Source organism: Geospiza fortis, unplaced genomic scaffold (assembly GCF_000277835.1).
Source record: "Geospiza fortis unplaced genomic scaffold, GeoFor_1.0 scaffold130, whole genome shotgun sequence".
In the NCBI taxonomy this organism is placed as follows: Eukaryota; Metazoa; Chordata; class Aves; order Passeriformes; family Thraupidae; genus Geospiza; species Geospiza fortis.
Genome location: NW_005054300.1, coordinates 14,735,596 through 14,751,069, shown reverse-complemented (window position 1 = coordinate 14,751,069; position 15,474 = coordinate 14,735,596). Strand labels below are relative to the sequence as shown.

Here is a 15,474-nt window from a genome sequence, read left to right as displayed (position 1 = left end):
CCCCCTATTAAAACTCCCCTTTTTTTATTTCTCTTTTTTCTTTTTGTATCTATTATGGATGCCTAAATTTTGACTGCAGTCAAAGCTCTTCTAGAGCATCTTGGAATCGGTCAAAACATTTTTAGTTTTCCTTAGATGGATTTTATCTGCAGTTTCTCTGACTCTTGCCTCAAAAGGGCATTCTACACTTTTGTTTAAATTTGGGGCTGGATTTTTTCTGTTCCTTTTTTTATGGAAGATTTAGAGATATGCAGCACCTATTCCATGTATTTCCCCCTCTTTAATCAGATTGGTGTTTATTTTTAATTTGTCAGTAAGTGCTTAGTCAGTATAGCTGTTAGCAAATGAGTTCACATTTCTCAATCTTACACAAACAGTGAGCTATTATAAATTAAAGGATTCTTTCCTTCTGTAAAGGAGGGTTATAATAGATGTGTAGCAATTGCAGTGTTTTGGCAAACACATTGAAATAATAAACAAAGGAAGCGAACTTCTTGCCATGGCCTAGTTAACAAGAAAGGCAGTAATCCACATACATATGTGCTTTTCCCTCCCTCAGATTTTAGTTGCTGTGAATTTGGGGAATGGGTCTATGTTTGTGACACCCCTCTAGCCTAGCAAGGTCTCTAAACCAGATATTATCTCCCCTGGCAATCTAGGGAACACTAGAGCAAACTCAGTAATTGTCATCCTGGGTCTGAATAACCAGGTTACACTGCACTCTTTAAATGGGAATACAAAAACTTACATCTGAGACATTATCATATAGCATACAAAAGTTTGTAAATACAAACTATTTCTTTAGTTTTTTTTACTTAAGTATAACTTTAGCCTAATTGGTTCAAGATCTGCTTTTCCCACACACTTGATTTCAATTTCAGCTCAACTTCTCTGTCACTTAGCAAAGGAAAATGTTTCTCTGCTAGCAGGAAAAAGAAATGGAGTTTAATGTTCCATTCTCTTCTGATACCCTTTCTGTGGTTCTTTAAGACATTATGTAGCAGCAGAGTGATGATTAACAAAAGATTGGCTATAACTGAAATGCAAGGCTGATACAGTGTTTTGCTGGGTTTGCTCTACAGGAATCCTTTGGGTAGGAGGCAATGACTGAAAGTTGTAACTCAAGACTTGCTATGTGAAAAGGGAAATAAAAGTTTTACAAAGCCCTTGTGTGCTTTGTGAAACCTGAATGAATAAGAAGAGTATTTATAGAGTCCCAAATGGATTACAATCTTAGTTTTTAATATTTAATTTCCAGCATTAAGTGGCCATCTCAGCATTCTGCAACCCAAAATGCCTGCTGTAGGGTAAATATCTTTTGTCCTGTGGCTTTTTTATGGTTGTTTTTTTCTTCTTTTCTTTCTTCTGTTATTTATAGATTGTTTGCTTTTTATTGTTTTTTTTATTGCCGTTTTCTTTCTTTTTTTTTAAGAGATACCTATATTTAATAGTGGCTTTGAGGGTGCTGTTACTATAGAAATGATTCCACAGAATGCAGGGTAAAACATTACCACTAATACTTGACTTTAAATTATTTGAAAGTGAATAGCTGTGTTTAAAACTGGTTTGGGAAAAAGCAAAATTTTTGCCAAAATTGTAAGCTCTGTGTTCTCAGAACACTTAGCACTCTTTAAAATTTTGTTTTTTAAAAAATGCAGACTTTCCTTGAAATGGATTGATAATAAATAATGGAGCAGATTTGATTCAGATTGAAACCATGATTGTATCTAGCTTGGAATATTCCAACAGGTACGGCAGAGTGTGCATAATAATGTGATTCCCACTATCTTAATTCAGAGAAAAATGGGCCTTGGGATCGCTTCTAATCATAATTTGGGGTATATTGTCAGATAACATCCACAAGTTCTATTCACCACTATAATTTCTTGTGATGGTGAGACTACTACCAGTTGATATGCATTTAATAGCTTATTTCCCCTTGCAACACCTGTACGCAATGAAAGAAGATTTAAACTCTAGATGTTAACACATACATTAGACTTAGGTAGTAAAAATGTTGTTTCAATGAATTTCATGCTTTGATTCTTGAATTTGATGGACAGATCTCACTGGTTGAGGTGATAATGCATCAGACAAGACAACAGATACTTGTACTCAGGCAAAATATTCTTTTTTAGACATTCACAAAGTAAAAAATATTATGGTCAGCAGGATATAAAAGTAAGGAAAAATCATTTAAGCTTTCAGTTGAATGGTTATTTTAACAATTAGTTAATATTACAATTATGTAATATTCATACATTAATGACTATTTTATTGGAAGGTATGTACATGTTTGATATTGACCATGCAGAACTTCAGAGTTTGCTTATGTCATAGTTATTATACCTTGCTTCAGATGCTGTCTTGGTTGATAGGTGGGAACAGAGGAATGTCTACACTGTTTCAGAAAGTCTACATAGAATGAAAACCTTGTGTGTCCCCTCCTTGCACTGTGATCCTCAGTCAGGCTTGTTCATAATACAGCAGCTTCAGAAAGAAGTCTGAAGCCTGTATTGAATCAAGATGTTTTTATTCCAGTACTCATCTGTAGCTTTAAATGTTAAGACTGTCAACAAAAGTCATAACTGTCATGATGTGCTGCATCAAGTTTTGCTTTAAACTGTTTGAAAGTTCACTGTAGTCTCTATGGACATGAGTGGGTTCTTACACTTTTCCTGCGGGTTTCACAGCCATGTATATAAATGGAAGTTTGGTCACTCTTGGTTTATGTACCAATGAGCAATCTTAAAGAATAGGTCTGGTAAAGCCAGATTTTTTGTCTCTTTTTAATGCAAGAGAGCATTCCATGATAATATATAATGTTTGAAGCTCGAGTAGGACTAATTTTCTAAAGAAAATCAGAGCTGAAATTAAACTAGCTTATGATTTATTTTTGTTGTCCTTTTTTTTGTATGTAAAAGAATAAATGGTTAATGCTGTTAAATAATTACTCTTTTCTTTTCTTTTGTAGGTTGTCTTAGTCTTCGCTCTTAGTATTGGTGCTCTTGTAATATACTTCATAGATTCATCAAAGTGAGTATTTGAGTACATTTTCCTTTCTCTCCTTTCCTGCAGCAATTATACATCTCTGAATTTCTCCATTCATCTACTTCAAATCAGTGCTTGGTCTCATCACCTGAGTGCTAAGAGCTCTGTAATAGCAAAGGTTCTACAAAAATAACTCAAGAATGGGGAAAAAAAAATTACATAAACTAAATTGAACACAGTCACATTGGATCTGTAGAATGGAGAGGAAAACTACTTTTGTGTATTGAGATTATACATACTATTGCAAAATTACTGTTTTTATATTCATTACACATGTGTAGAATCTTTCTTTCAAAATCAAGACTAGGATAAGAAATACAGGCTAAAAATATTTGTCAGAAAATTGCTGTTTGGAGGACGAAAAAAGCATCTGGGGAGACTGACAAGAACACTTCTGAAAACCTCTGCGTAGACAGTCTGAGCATCTCTGTATTTGCAGTTTCTGAGCATGATAGGTTTCTACCACGATAAGGTGAACTACTAATGATCTGCAAAGCATCTCAGTATTTTTTAGGTTTACTCTGATATTATCATACAGTGTTGTGCTTTTGGCCAGGCAGTAGAAAGTTTCATCAGGCTGGATGGTGGTTTGATACAAACGAGATAACTGGGACCATATTCTGATACCGTTCATACTCCACCCTTGTGTTCACATCGAGCTGGGCACTGTCAGTGTAACAGGCAGACTGGTAGTCTAACACAGAAGAAATGAATAAAAAGGGACTTAAAAAAATATTCTTCCCGAATACAGTTCTTTTAGGAGAGTGATATTCTGAAGAATCAATAGCAATTTAAAGCTCTATGGTGACATGCTCATGCTTTCTCTGAGCTAGTTTAAGGGTTTCCGTTACTGCAGCTGTTAAGATTGTACGCCAGAGTCAGTCCATGTGAGCCTGCTTATTGTCTGTAATGGTAGTAGTAATGTTCTAAAACAGTCATTTTGTGACTCAGAAAATCAGACATTCCACTTTTGACATCTGTATGTCCTGATATTTAGGAAGGTGGTGGCAGCAGACGTTCTTGGATATGTGGATGCCAGCTCTGTATTGTGCGAGTTTGAAGCCATAGATGTGTCAAGTATAATGCAAATAAGTAAAGCAGAGGTTTTCTTTCTGGAGAGGAGCCATGTGGTGGGAAAAGTCAAGTTCTGTCTTGAACTCCCTTGAAGTGAGGACAATTGATTTTCCTTCTTAACATTGCAATGAGTGTTTCTGTTAATTCTAGCAATTTTTCCTTAATATCTCACCACTGAAGTATGTAAAGTGGTCCCTTTCTGAAGACTTCTGCAAAACTTTTTAAAGCAAAGTGGCAAAGCTTCTAGATACCTGATATTTCCAGGTCAAAAATGTGGAATAGATTAAAACCTGTTTTTACTGATGTTTCAACATCAGATCAACTACAGCTATGTGTCAGGTTAATTGTTTTTTGTGAAACTAATGGAATATATGATGAATTTTTGGCACTGCATTTTTGAGTCTTTGATTGTTTTCCTCAAGAAGAGCAAAGCTGACAACATGGGAGATTTGAGCTTTCTTTGGGCCACCCAATCCATGTACTACTACCAGCTTATTGATTGCTTGATCAACAAGTGTTTTAACTGGGCATTTCTCTTGCTTTTCAGTCAGCGTTTAACTCGTGCTGCAGTTTAAATTCAGGAACCTGACATTAGCATACTGTGCTATAATGTACTTGCACACTTTTTCTTCAGTTTCTCCTCCTTTCTCCCCTCTTACCCTTCTTTAGTTCTACACGCATCTTGGTCTTTTCTGTGGTGTTTTTTGTTGTTTTTTTTTTTTTTTTGGTTGTTTGGTTTAGTTGTTTGGTGTTTTTTTTTTTGGTAAATGCTTAGTGGATTAATTAATGTTAGAAATACCCCATATATATCCCCAAAGGGAAAAGTTCTGCTTAATTTTATTCTACTGACCTGACACCCATTTCAGCAATGCAGAATCAAATACAGTGTTATGTGTATTTAAGATCTGCAAGTGCATGCATTTGGTCAAATTATTTTGTATGTGGATGACTTTTTGAAAGGATTGTAATTCCCTCGAGGAAAACAGTTTTCTTGTGCTTCTTCTATCTCCTCTGGTGCCTTTGAGTTCATTTTTTGGCTGTTGTCTTTATTATTTAGGGTGAAGCAAGTCTGTCTTACCTATGCTAACAGTTAGACTTGAAGATTCCAACCTAGGTGATTTTGTCTACTTGTTCAGTAGCAATTTAGCTGGAAACATGTCAGAGATACTATACTAGAACTTGCATACCAAAACATTGTAACATGAAAAGCCTGATTTCTTGTTTTGGAGGATTCGTGCTGGTTTCTTGCTGCTGCATGGGAATAAATTAGGAAGGAAGGATGCATTGGAAATCTATATATTTTGTTTGAGAAGTTTCCTGTGTGACAGCACAAGGAGAAAAGTGTCATTAGCAAATTCTCTTGGAAAGTCTTACTAGAATTTTTTTTTTTCCCCCTCAAAGCAGCACTTTGTTTCAAGTCCTTATGAATTCTCTTGTGGGAACATTTGAGGCTAAGTTGTGGTAGTGTACTGTGTTTGGCTTTCCTGCTTGTTTCCTACTGCTTCTGTGTTTTGTCTTCTGAGAGACATTTGATTTTGCTCAGCAAAATCTTCTACAAAAATACTGCAAGCCTCGTGAGGATGATTAATTCAAATTTATTACAGATACAGTGTTACTGCCCAGGGGAATTCACATCTTTTTCATTTGTGTAGTCTGTGTTACCCCTTTTACAGACATGTCTGAGGTATGAAGTTCATCTGAATAGTTCAGTAAGTCTGTGTAAACATAAGCACTCAAGTGGTTTTAGATACCAGTCTCATTTTCATTACAAGTCCCTAAGCTTTTCCATATTAACTGGAATAATCTGCAGAACATTTTTGATGATGTCTTCTCGGTTTCATGGCTCTTCAAGGAAACAGCAATTTTAATTTAATTTGTAAATCAACAATGCTACATCTGAATTTTAAGTGGATCTCATTGGCCTGACATATAAAAAATGAAGATGAGTCTAATAGGATCAGAAATCAGTTCATAGAAAAAGTTCAGTTTGAGCTTTGATTTTATTATAGTTTCAGGTTACAGTTTGTTTTTCCAAATGTATTATTTCTTTTCAATTTGCAAGACCTAGAAAAGTAAAAGATTGATTTTTTTTTTCCTCAAGTAACCAGTTTAGGGCTATGCTGTATCATTTTGCTGAGGACATCCTGTGCAGTTCATAGTTCTGTACTCCCAAGTATGTATTTACCAGTATTTTGGGTGTGCACAGATTTTACGTAGCCTTTCAATCTTCATATTTGAGGAGATAAGTAAGTAGGACTTAGTGTACTAAACTTTGTTTCAAACCTTCCTGCTTATAGTGAAATCTACTCATGCAAAAGTATTTTAATTATGTTTATAAAGTTTGCTTTAGTACACTCGTTAATCCACACTAAGTGGGTGCAGGTGTATTCCTTCATACTAAGTACACAGTAGAGTTAATATATATATAGTTTTTTGTGATGCATGAGTAAGAGATGTAGAAATTGACTTAAAATTCTGGGATTTGGTTCAAGGAAATGCTGTTAGATTATGTTTACCATTGCTGAAATGGCTAAAATTACGGTGGTCTGTGTTTTGGCAAGTAGATTAAAACAGTATTGTTCCCTGCATTCTTGAGAGGGGAGTCCACCACAGTACCTTGAAGCTGGTGGCATTGTAAAATTTTAATATTTTGCTAATTTTAATTGTGTTAGCACTGCATCAGTTTCTGTGAGCTGATAATTTTTGTTACATGCTGAAGGAAATATGTGTTCTCTTCACTTCTTTTTTACATAAAAAGTGAAAAAGAAACTTTTAATTCCCCTTAGTTTTATTAACTGCTCGCTTGTCAAATTGAGAGATAGGCATAATTTTCCAATTCAAAGAAAATTTAGCTTAAATATATAAGTGAATTTCTTGTGAGTATTTGTTTTGAAGTAACATGGCTTTTAGTGTTATAACAGAATTGTAACTTCAGTTGTTCCTACTGCTGATTCTCAGCAAATCACAAAATTTATGTTCATAAAGCCTCAGTCTGTACCCTTTAAACTGATACATCATTAAATAAGATTTTTGGTCATAAGTATTTTAATTTCATCTTTACAGTGCTTGTAGTCAGTGCTGAGTGTACACCATCATTGCTTTAATTGAAAAGTGATTTCCAGAAGAAAGCCTTATTTGTGACAACGAACTTTAATTTTCTTCACTGCTCTGCAAATTTTCCTGGGAAAGTGTCCATAGCTAAGATTATTGCTTTCATTAGCATGCTGCAGTGGAAGCCAGGTGGGTGAGCAGCTCAATGCGTGGCCTCTGCAGGCAACTGAATACCGGGATGATTGAAGGTCTTTGTTAGGCACAGATGGTGTTAATTATGAGTCAAATCCAGCAACAGCAGTGATATGATTATTATAAGGCAAAAACCAAAAGAAACAGGCCACAGTGGAGGGAAAAAACCACCTGGTAATGATTGTCCATGTGTTACTGTGCACTTGCCCTCTAGGACAAAGGGATTAGGTATGATTATATGTCTGCTAGTTTTGTTGTTAGACATTGTCCCTTAACCACCAATCGTGTGTTGTCTTGAATTATTAAGAAAATCTGGATGTAGTGTGGCATATTGAAAAATTAGATGCATGATTTATGTACTATCAGTCTCTTAGCTCAGTGTTTGCATTCATTCTCAGAGAGCTTGAGTTTGGCAAATTATATGCAGATAAAATTTGTATAACACTACCTGAACAACTCCTCCAATCTATTTAGGAGATTAAAATAATGAATAAAGGAAATTCCTCTGTATGTGTTTATCACGTTAATGAAATAACATTGGATTACACTGATTTTTGCTCATGGTACAGAATCTCTGGTTAGGCAATATGGAAATATTGTGAGTTCTCTAGTCAAACCACTGTAATGAAGTTTCTGTTAATCAATGCCAGTAGTTTGTGTTTGCTAAATAATGAAAATGAATTGTTGCAAATGAATTAAATGAGCAACACTGTGAATGATAAAATGGCAAACAAAAATAGAGTTATTTCATAATAATTGGCAAATCAAACTTTGGGGAAATTTTTGGGTATTGTTTTTATCCCTTGGTGTTCTACAGAAATACTTAGTAATTGTGATGCACAATCTTGACAATGAGATAAATTCCAATGGGATTACTTTTCTGAAATGTTGGGCCTTGTAAAAGATCTCAGTAACTGCCGCTAACTACCATTGAGTAGAGTTTGGCTCTCTTTTCTTAATACCTGAAGGAGGCTCCTTCAAGTGTTTATAGGTGTTGGTAAGATTGTTTGAGCCTTTGTTGGACAGAAGAGTCTCTCAGCCCTCCTCATATGACAGGGCTCCAGTTCTTTAACTCTTTGTGCCTTTCACCGGTCTCACTCCCCTGTGCCTATGTCTTCATGCTGGAGACACATTTCCTAAAGCAGCCTGGAAAATGCTGCTGACCTTCTTTACTGCAGGAGCCCATGGGTGGCTTAGAGTGAACTTCTTGACTCAGGTCATTTTCTGCAAAGCTGCTTTCCAGCTGCAGCCAGTTGCATGCCGTGCTAGAGGAATCACTGAAGTTCAAGTTTGTATAATTTTATTGTTCCTCAAATAAGTCAGTAATCTGAAATAGCAAAACTTTGTGCCGTGATATTTACTGACTTTATTTGTATGAAAATGTTGCTAGATAGGCCTTTGAGTAAATATCTGTCAATTAAATTAATGTGTTTATACTGAACATAGCAGGCTTAAGAGTTTGATCATTAAATAGCTACGTTCTCACTTTTTCATAAGCAAATTCTTATATGGTTTAAATTCTTGTCATCTCTTAGATGAGAGTACTGTATTTCAGGAATCAGATCCTTCTTTTTTAAGGGTTAGGCAGAATGTACTAATGTTTTTTTTTTTAAACATGTAGTCATTAGTTTTTCCTTCTCCAGTTTCTAGTTAATTGGCAGAAATCTGATTTCAGTCTAGGCAAAAATCTGCACTGGCACATTTTTAAGACAGCACTTCTTAGGAGAGTAAGACGTGCTGCTCTCTCAAGTTTCTCTCTTTGAAGAATGAATGGAGGAAATTAATCAGAAATGGAGGTTTGACTTAGGTGTTGTCTAATTTGAATAACTTGTTAGCTATATTTATATTACAAGGCTTTTTCAAAGAAGCAGGATTTTACACTAAAATGTCACACCCTGTGGAATAGGGAGGGCAGACATGGCACTGTTCCAGTAGGGAATTGGAATGGTAATCATCCTCTCTATGGTGTTTGGAGAAATGATAAAATCTATATAATTTGAGACTTTGCAAATTTAGTTTGGAACTTAAGGAAAGTTTGATAGCTGTGACAGTGGGGAAATATTGGAAAAGAGGATGACCATAGGATGATCATGGAATTTCCTGCATGACTGGTATTTGGCTTGTACAAGTTATACTTGGTGATGTTTTGGTTGGTAGGATGTTGGAATATCTGATTATTATGTCATCTGCAATGTAAAGCTGACTATGTAGCCTGGCAGGCTAGAAGAAAATTAAGACCATATTGTTGCTCTGAAGATCTAAGTCTGCAGGAATGTCAAGGGTGTCTATACAATTTCCGTCTTACAGGAATATTTTTTTGACTAAACTGCCATGGAGAAAAAGTGAGCATTTAAAACCTTCATCATTTGTAAGAAAGTTTCTTACTGATATTATTATAAACTCAGAGACTCTCAGAAGGCAAATGGATCCAAGCCCAGAGAAGTTGTGTGATCCTAGCTCAGGGCAGACTTTTTTTTCATAACATGTTGCTTTGCAGCTCAAAGCCACAATTACTTAGGTAACACTTTGGTCATTTAGTGTGACTGGTCTGTGAGTGTTTTGGGGATTTTTTTTTTTTTTTAAATCTGGAAGCTGTGTGTAGACATACATGAATGTTTCTGAGAATTTCATGTTAGATGCTAGCATTTTATTTCTTATCTGAAAATAATTAGAAAATACAGAAAATATGTAGTACCACGAGGTAGAAAATTCTTTTTCCCCCTACTGTGTTCCAAGTCCGTTCTGACACTTTATGATAAGTGGCATTTATGGCAAGTGAGTTTACTGCTTGTTCTGGAGCTGTTAGCAAGAAATTAAATTTAAACCTGTATGTTTGGACATGGATGTTATAATATGCTTGTGAATCAAATTATTTTCTCTCTGCTGAGAGGTGGTTTGGTTTTGTATGCTGTTGTGCTTCATGTGGCATACCTAACTCCTTCAAGTGGGCAAGGCTTGACAAAGGCTGTAGCAGATCTTTGTCTCACCTGGCAAGTTTTCTCCAAAAAAGTGCCTGTTGTTAAAGGACATTTGAATAACACTGGTATTCAACCCTCCTCTGTGCCAAACTGCATCTTTCTTTTCCAATGAGTTGCTTCTGCTTGTGTGTACTGAGAAATCCAAAGGCATCAGGTTAAACATCAGGCTGAAAAAGAACTGCAAATTGACAGCTGCTTCTAGTTGATTCCTGGCAGTCTTCATTGATTTCTAGTTCTGTTTTGGGAAGATTATTCCCATCTGCTCTAAATTCCATTAGCTTCTGTAGGGCAGGATCTCAAAGTTTGATTTGTGCAAGAGTAAGGTCTTTCACCTGGAGGTTCACCTGAAGGCAGCTGTCAGGCATAATCAGGCATGTTTAGAAAACCATACTTCTAAACGATGTTTTAAGTTCAGGAGTTTATCCTCTGCTGCCCTGCTTGCATAAAACTTGCGTTAGTTTTGACACCATATGCAATTCATATCTCTGCATGAACTCAAGTTTCTGAGTCCAGTGAAACCAGAGTGTTAAAAGTTGTGTCTGTTACCTAAAAACCCCAGAATCAATGTACTTTTAAAAATTCTACCCATGACTATGGATAAAAACTAGTTGTAATAGAACATCTCAGTTTCTCATTCCTGTGGTTTGCTAGTCTTTTAAATTTATATTTATTTTGAAAATTATATTTTTGTTGCAGCACGACATGTTATGCAGCATCTGAAGCCCACGCTTGCTTGCTGGCGTGAATTACAATTTACTAATTATTGTTCTCTCTGAATAATAATTTACTGTTTCTAGAGCATCAATAAAATAAGCTTATTGACACTGTTATGCTTACAGATGCATTTTTTGGATAATGACTTGGATCTGACTTAAGAAATATGGATAAAAAATATTTAGATTAGGATTTATTTGCTTAGATTTAATAGCTTAGGTTCTGGTAACTTTCACTGCAAACAAGTTCTCAGGAAACCTGCCCCGTGTTGGTTTTCACCACCTACACAATAATTTGAAGGTCAGTTTGTGTAAGGAAACTGTATAAATCACATTTATGGCCTGCTCAGTTTCACTTCTCTGTTTTCATAAACTCATACCATGTTGCTTGATGTGTTTCCAGTATTGCTACGGGAACATACTCTTAAATTACAATTCAAATTCTTTCAAAAACTCCACCAGTGTATAATTAATTTACATGTTAGAATATTTCTTTACTTTTCTTCCTGCTTTTCAAATGAATGTCTGCATTTTTTGTTTCATCCCAAAGCATCTGACAATGCATCTGCAAATATTTTGTCCCATGCTTTCTTTCCCTGTAGCCAGATTAGTTGTGCACACTGATCTAGAAGCATTCTTCCTTAGCACTGGACAAATTCCCAAATCTATATAATCTAGAAGAGGAGATAACTCAGCGGAGGTTTAAAAATACCAGACCATAATGCTGTTATCAAAACATGGCTTGCATAGAAGATTGCTTTATAGAGTGGAGTTAAACGTATAATCAGCCTTTCCCCTCTGCTTTTTAAGCTACAGATACAAATAAAGATGTGACCTCTTTTGCTTTTTTTTTCCGCTCCCTTTTCTCCTGACAGCTTGACAAATTGTAGCTTTTGGGACACCCCAGTAGTTGATGAGTCATTTCTGCTTAAAAATAGAATTCCTTGCAGCAAGGACACCCATTCCACTTTTGACGCATGTGTCATTTCTGACAGAGTCACAGGGCCAACTGTGCCATGTTAATTAAGCAACCAGGAGGAAAAGAGCTCACTCTCTTCAGTAAATACCAGAGCTGGAATCCAACAATACTGAAAAAAAGAAAAGGGAAATCCCATATAGATGAACATGAATACCTGCAGGCTTTCCTCCTTCCCTGTTCTTTGTGAGCATTTTGAGTCCTTTATAGATCCCTGGTGCAATGTAGCAAACATCACTATCTCACCTTTCTTCTGTGCCACCCCCTGCTCCTTTTTTTTGTTTTTTTTTTTTAATCCTCAAAAGTCTGACAGAAAACCAGCATCACAAAGGGAATTGAAGGGTCTAATTACTGTGTATAGCAGAAAATTTGTAATGGAGCATTACAATATTGTTATCTTTTATTAGTGAGGTACAGAAATGGTGCTGCACGAGAACAGTGATAAGCAATCAGCTGTGTTCAGCACCAGGTACATGTGATAGAGTAACCTGTACAAGCCTCAGTAGGAGAAACTATTAAATACAAATGTGATTAATATTAAAATGGCAATTTGTGGCATTGTAGTAGACCTTGCTCACTTTAACATTCATAAAGATTTATGACTCTTATCAAATCTAGTGCCATTACAGGGAGTGGAGTAGGTTGTTCTTTAGCAAGATTTTTAGCTTGTGGTGTATTTATTCATCTGCTACTGATGGGAATTATTTGGCCTTGAAACTGGGGGCCAGCCCCTTGAGTGGAACAATTATATGCACAAAACCCTATTGCTGCAATGATTTTTCTTAGACATTTGAAGATTTGCTTTTCTCACAGGTTTTGTACTTTGATAAGCATTAGAAATAGTGTATTTTATGCAAGCTCTACATCCATAATCAATCCTTACAATTCAGGAAATGGCATGAGTTTGCTGGAGACTGTGATTCTGTAAGACTCTTTAAGAAATGTAAGTCTGATGCTAATAGCCCTAAAAGATACTGCATCAGCCATATGTTACCATTTTTAGCCTTTTCATTTGTCATCATTTGAGCCTAATATTTGCTCAAAACAAAGTGATTTTCAATTTTCATGTAATTATTTAAATTTGACTTAATTATACTCCATCTCTGCTGAAAAATATAATTTTTCAACCAAGGTAGCTCAGTTTCTATCCATTCCTGTAATAAAAATGGAATTCTAAGAGTAACATTATATGGATTATATGAAGTATCTTTTGATATTATATATATTCATACTGCTAAACAGTATTAATTCTGAGTAAAAGGTGACATAATGTATCTGAACTCAGATAACTGATGGCTGGTTTGCTATTCAGTCATATTAGTCACAACACTCATGGGTGACTTAGATTTTAAAAACCAGAAGTAGATACTGGTGTCAACAGTCAGTATACTATTATTTACAGAATATCCATTCATCACTGCAAATAATCTTTCTGAGTAACTCTAATACTTAAATTCTTGTAAAGCTCTTTGATAATTTTAAGCTCAAATTTTTCCCACCTTACATTTGAAATTTGATGTCAATGACTTGCATTTTATTGATATGATGAAATTCAGGTGAGAAATAGGACTCATAAACTTGTACCAAAGTCAATAAATAAAAATACTATTCTTAGTATCGGCCAGATTACTAGTCTCAGTATGAAGTCAGATTAAATTTTTACAGTATTACACTTTTCCTGTAGATTGAAGCATTGCAAAACTTTTGTATAAAATTAAGGGAGTAGAATACAAGCAAAAGTAGAAAAGACTGAAAGTAGGTTCAAGATTGTCTTGGTTACCCTGCTGCAATTTAATTTTAATTAAGGCAATCAGGGATATTCTTTTAATTGGGAATGCTAAATGAAGGAAACATCAGTTGAAATGGATTCTATTGGTTATTGAATTTGGAAATTTATAAAGATGAAATAAAGCTAAAAATTAAACTTCTCTTGAACCACTCTTGGTGATTACTTATCTATTATCAAACTAGGACATAATTCACTTTATTCATTTAGTTCTTTGATGCATGTGAAGACATTATGGTATCTTAGGTTAAGGATTTCTTAAATAGTTTATTTTCTAAATTCCTGTGGTTGTAGGCTGGGGAAAAGGCTAAATGAGATTGTGAAATACCACTGGTTCTGGAATTTAAGCCAAAGGGCCTATTCTGGTAATTTTGTCACATTTCTCAATAGAACAGTTTATACAGTACTGTGCTTTAAACAAATGTCTTGTGATCAGAAAGATATGTAGACTTAATTTTAAAGATGTGGTGTGATAAAAAGTTTTCCATATGCCTGGAGAACTACTTGCGGTGGTTAACTTACCTTGCTTTTAAAAATGTATCTTAGCTTTCAATCTAAATCTTTGGCTTTATCTTCCATTTACCTCTTTTTTTTTCCTGTTAGTGATATTTCCACTAATGTTTTGTAGAGATATTTCTAGACATGTTAAAATCACATTTTAATGCCCCTTTTTTGGTATTAATTTAACAAGCTCATTTTCAGTTTTGTAAAATAGTACAAGGTCTTAGACTGAACCATTGTAGCAGGTTTTTGGGGTTTTTTTTCCCCTGAACTCTTTGGTAGTTTTATTTTATATGTGACATTTCAGTTTGAGTATTTTGCAGTTCATATTGGATACTACTGGACATTAAATTTTCAATGATTTTTTGAGTGCTTCATTTCAATGCATGCCTGCATTTTCTTTTTCTCCTCTGGCTATTTATGAAAAACACATGATAGTTATTTATGAAAGGTAAAATTAATGCAGTGCTCTCTGCTTTTACTGCTGCCCATTTAGTCAATACAAAAAGTATATCATGCTATTAGTCATGAAGAAAACTTTTCCTTCAGTTCACATTGCAGAAGCTGTATATTATTTGAACTGATGCCCAGAATTTAATTTCTTTCCAACTGCTGAAACCTGTCTTCAGTGATAGCTGTGTTCATGCTCACATATTATATGTGCTGGTTAGCATATATTGCATAATGCTGTATTTTTGTGTGTCTGTGTAGAAATAACCATTCTGAAAATGGGTTCTTTAAACTGGAATTGATCTGAATAGTCTGTGCACATAGATCTGCACAGTGCTTTTCTGTAGTGGCTCAGATATTCTCTTTGTTCTCTCAGTTTGTCTCACAGCTCCAGTGATGTATAGAATATTAAGAAAAAGTCTTTGATGAATAGAACAAAAAATGTGTGTTTCTCTTTCTTCTGGATATTTTCACAGCAGTAGCATTAGTTTGTTACTGCTTGTAAAAGCCTGTAAAAAGAAAGGATAAAAGGATAAAAATAAATTGAAGTTTTGGGGTTGAAGTCTACTACAGAAATGCACATTACATCAATTTTTCTAAATATTTACATTTTCTAGTCTGTTTTGAGAAATATTCATTCCATCTGTATTTTACTAGTGTTTTGGTGCGACTATACCTATCTACAGGCTGTATCACTGCATT

The 15,474-nt window shown here is 35.0% G+C and overlaps 1 protein-coding gene across 14 annotated transcripts in view; it reads left to right on the top strand.

Annotated features, from left to right (window-relative positions):
• The window catches only part of KCNMA1 (potassium calcium-activated channel subfamily M alpha 1), a 410,464-nt gene that overhangs the window by 174,181 nt on the left and 220,809 nt on the right, over positions 1 to 15,474 (top strand). For all 14 annotated transcript variants that reach the window (XM_031062173.1, XM_031062129.1, XM_031062158.1 and 11 more), the window contains exon 3: positions 2,975 to 3,036. In XM_031062173.1, coding sequence (XP_030918033.1) covers positions 2,975 to 3,036 — 62 coding nt within the window. The remainder of the gene's footprint in view (positions 1 to 2,974; positions 3,037 to 15,474) is intronic.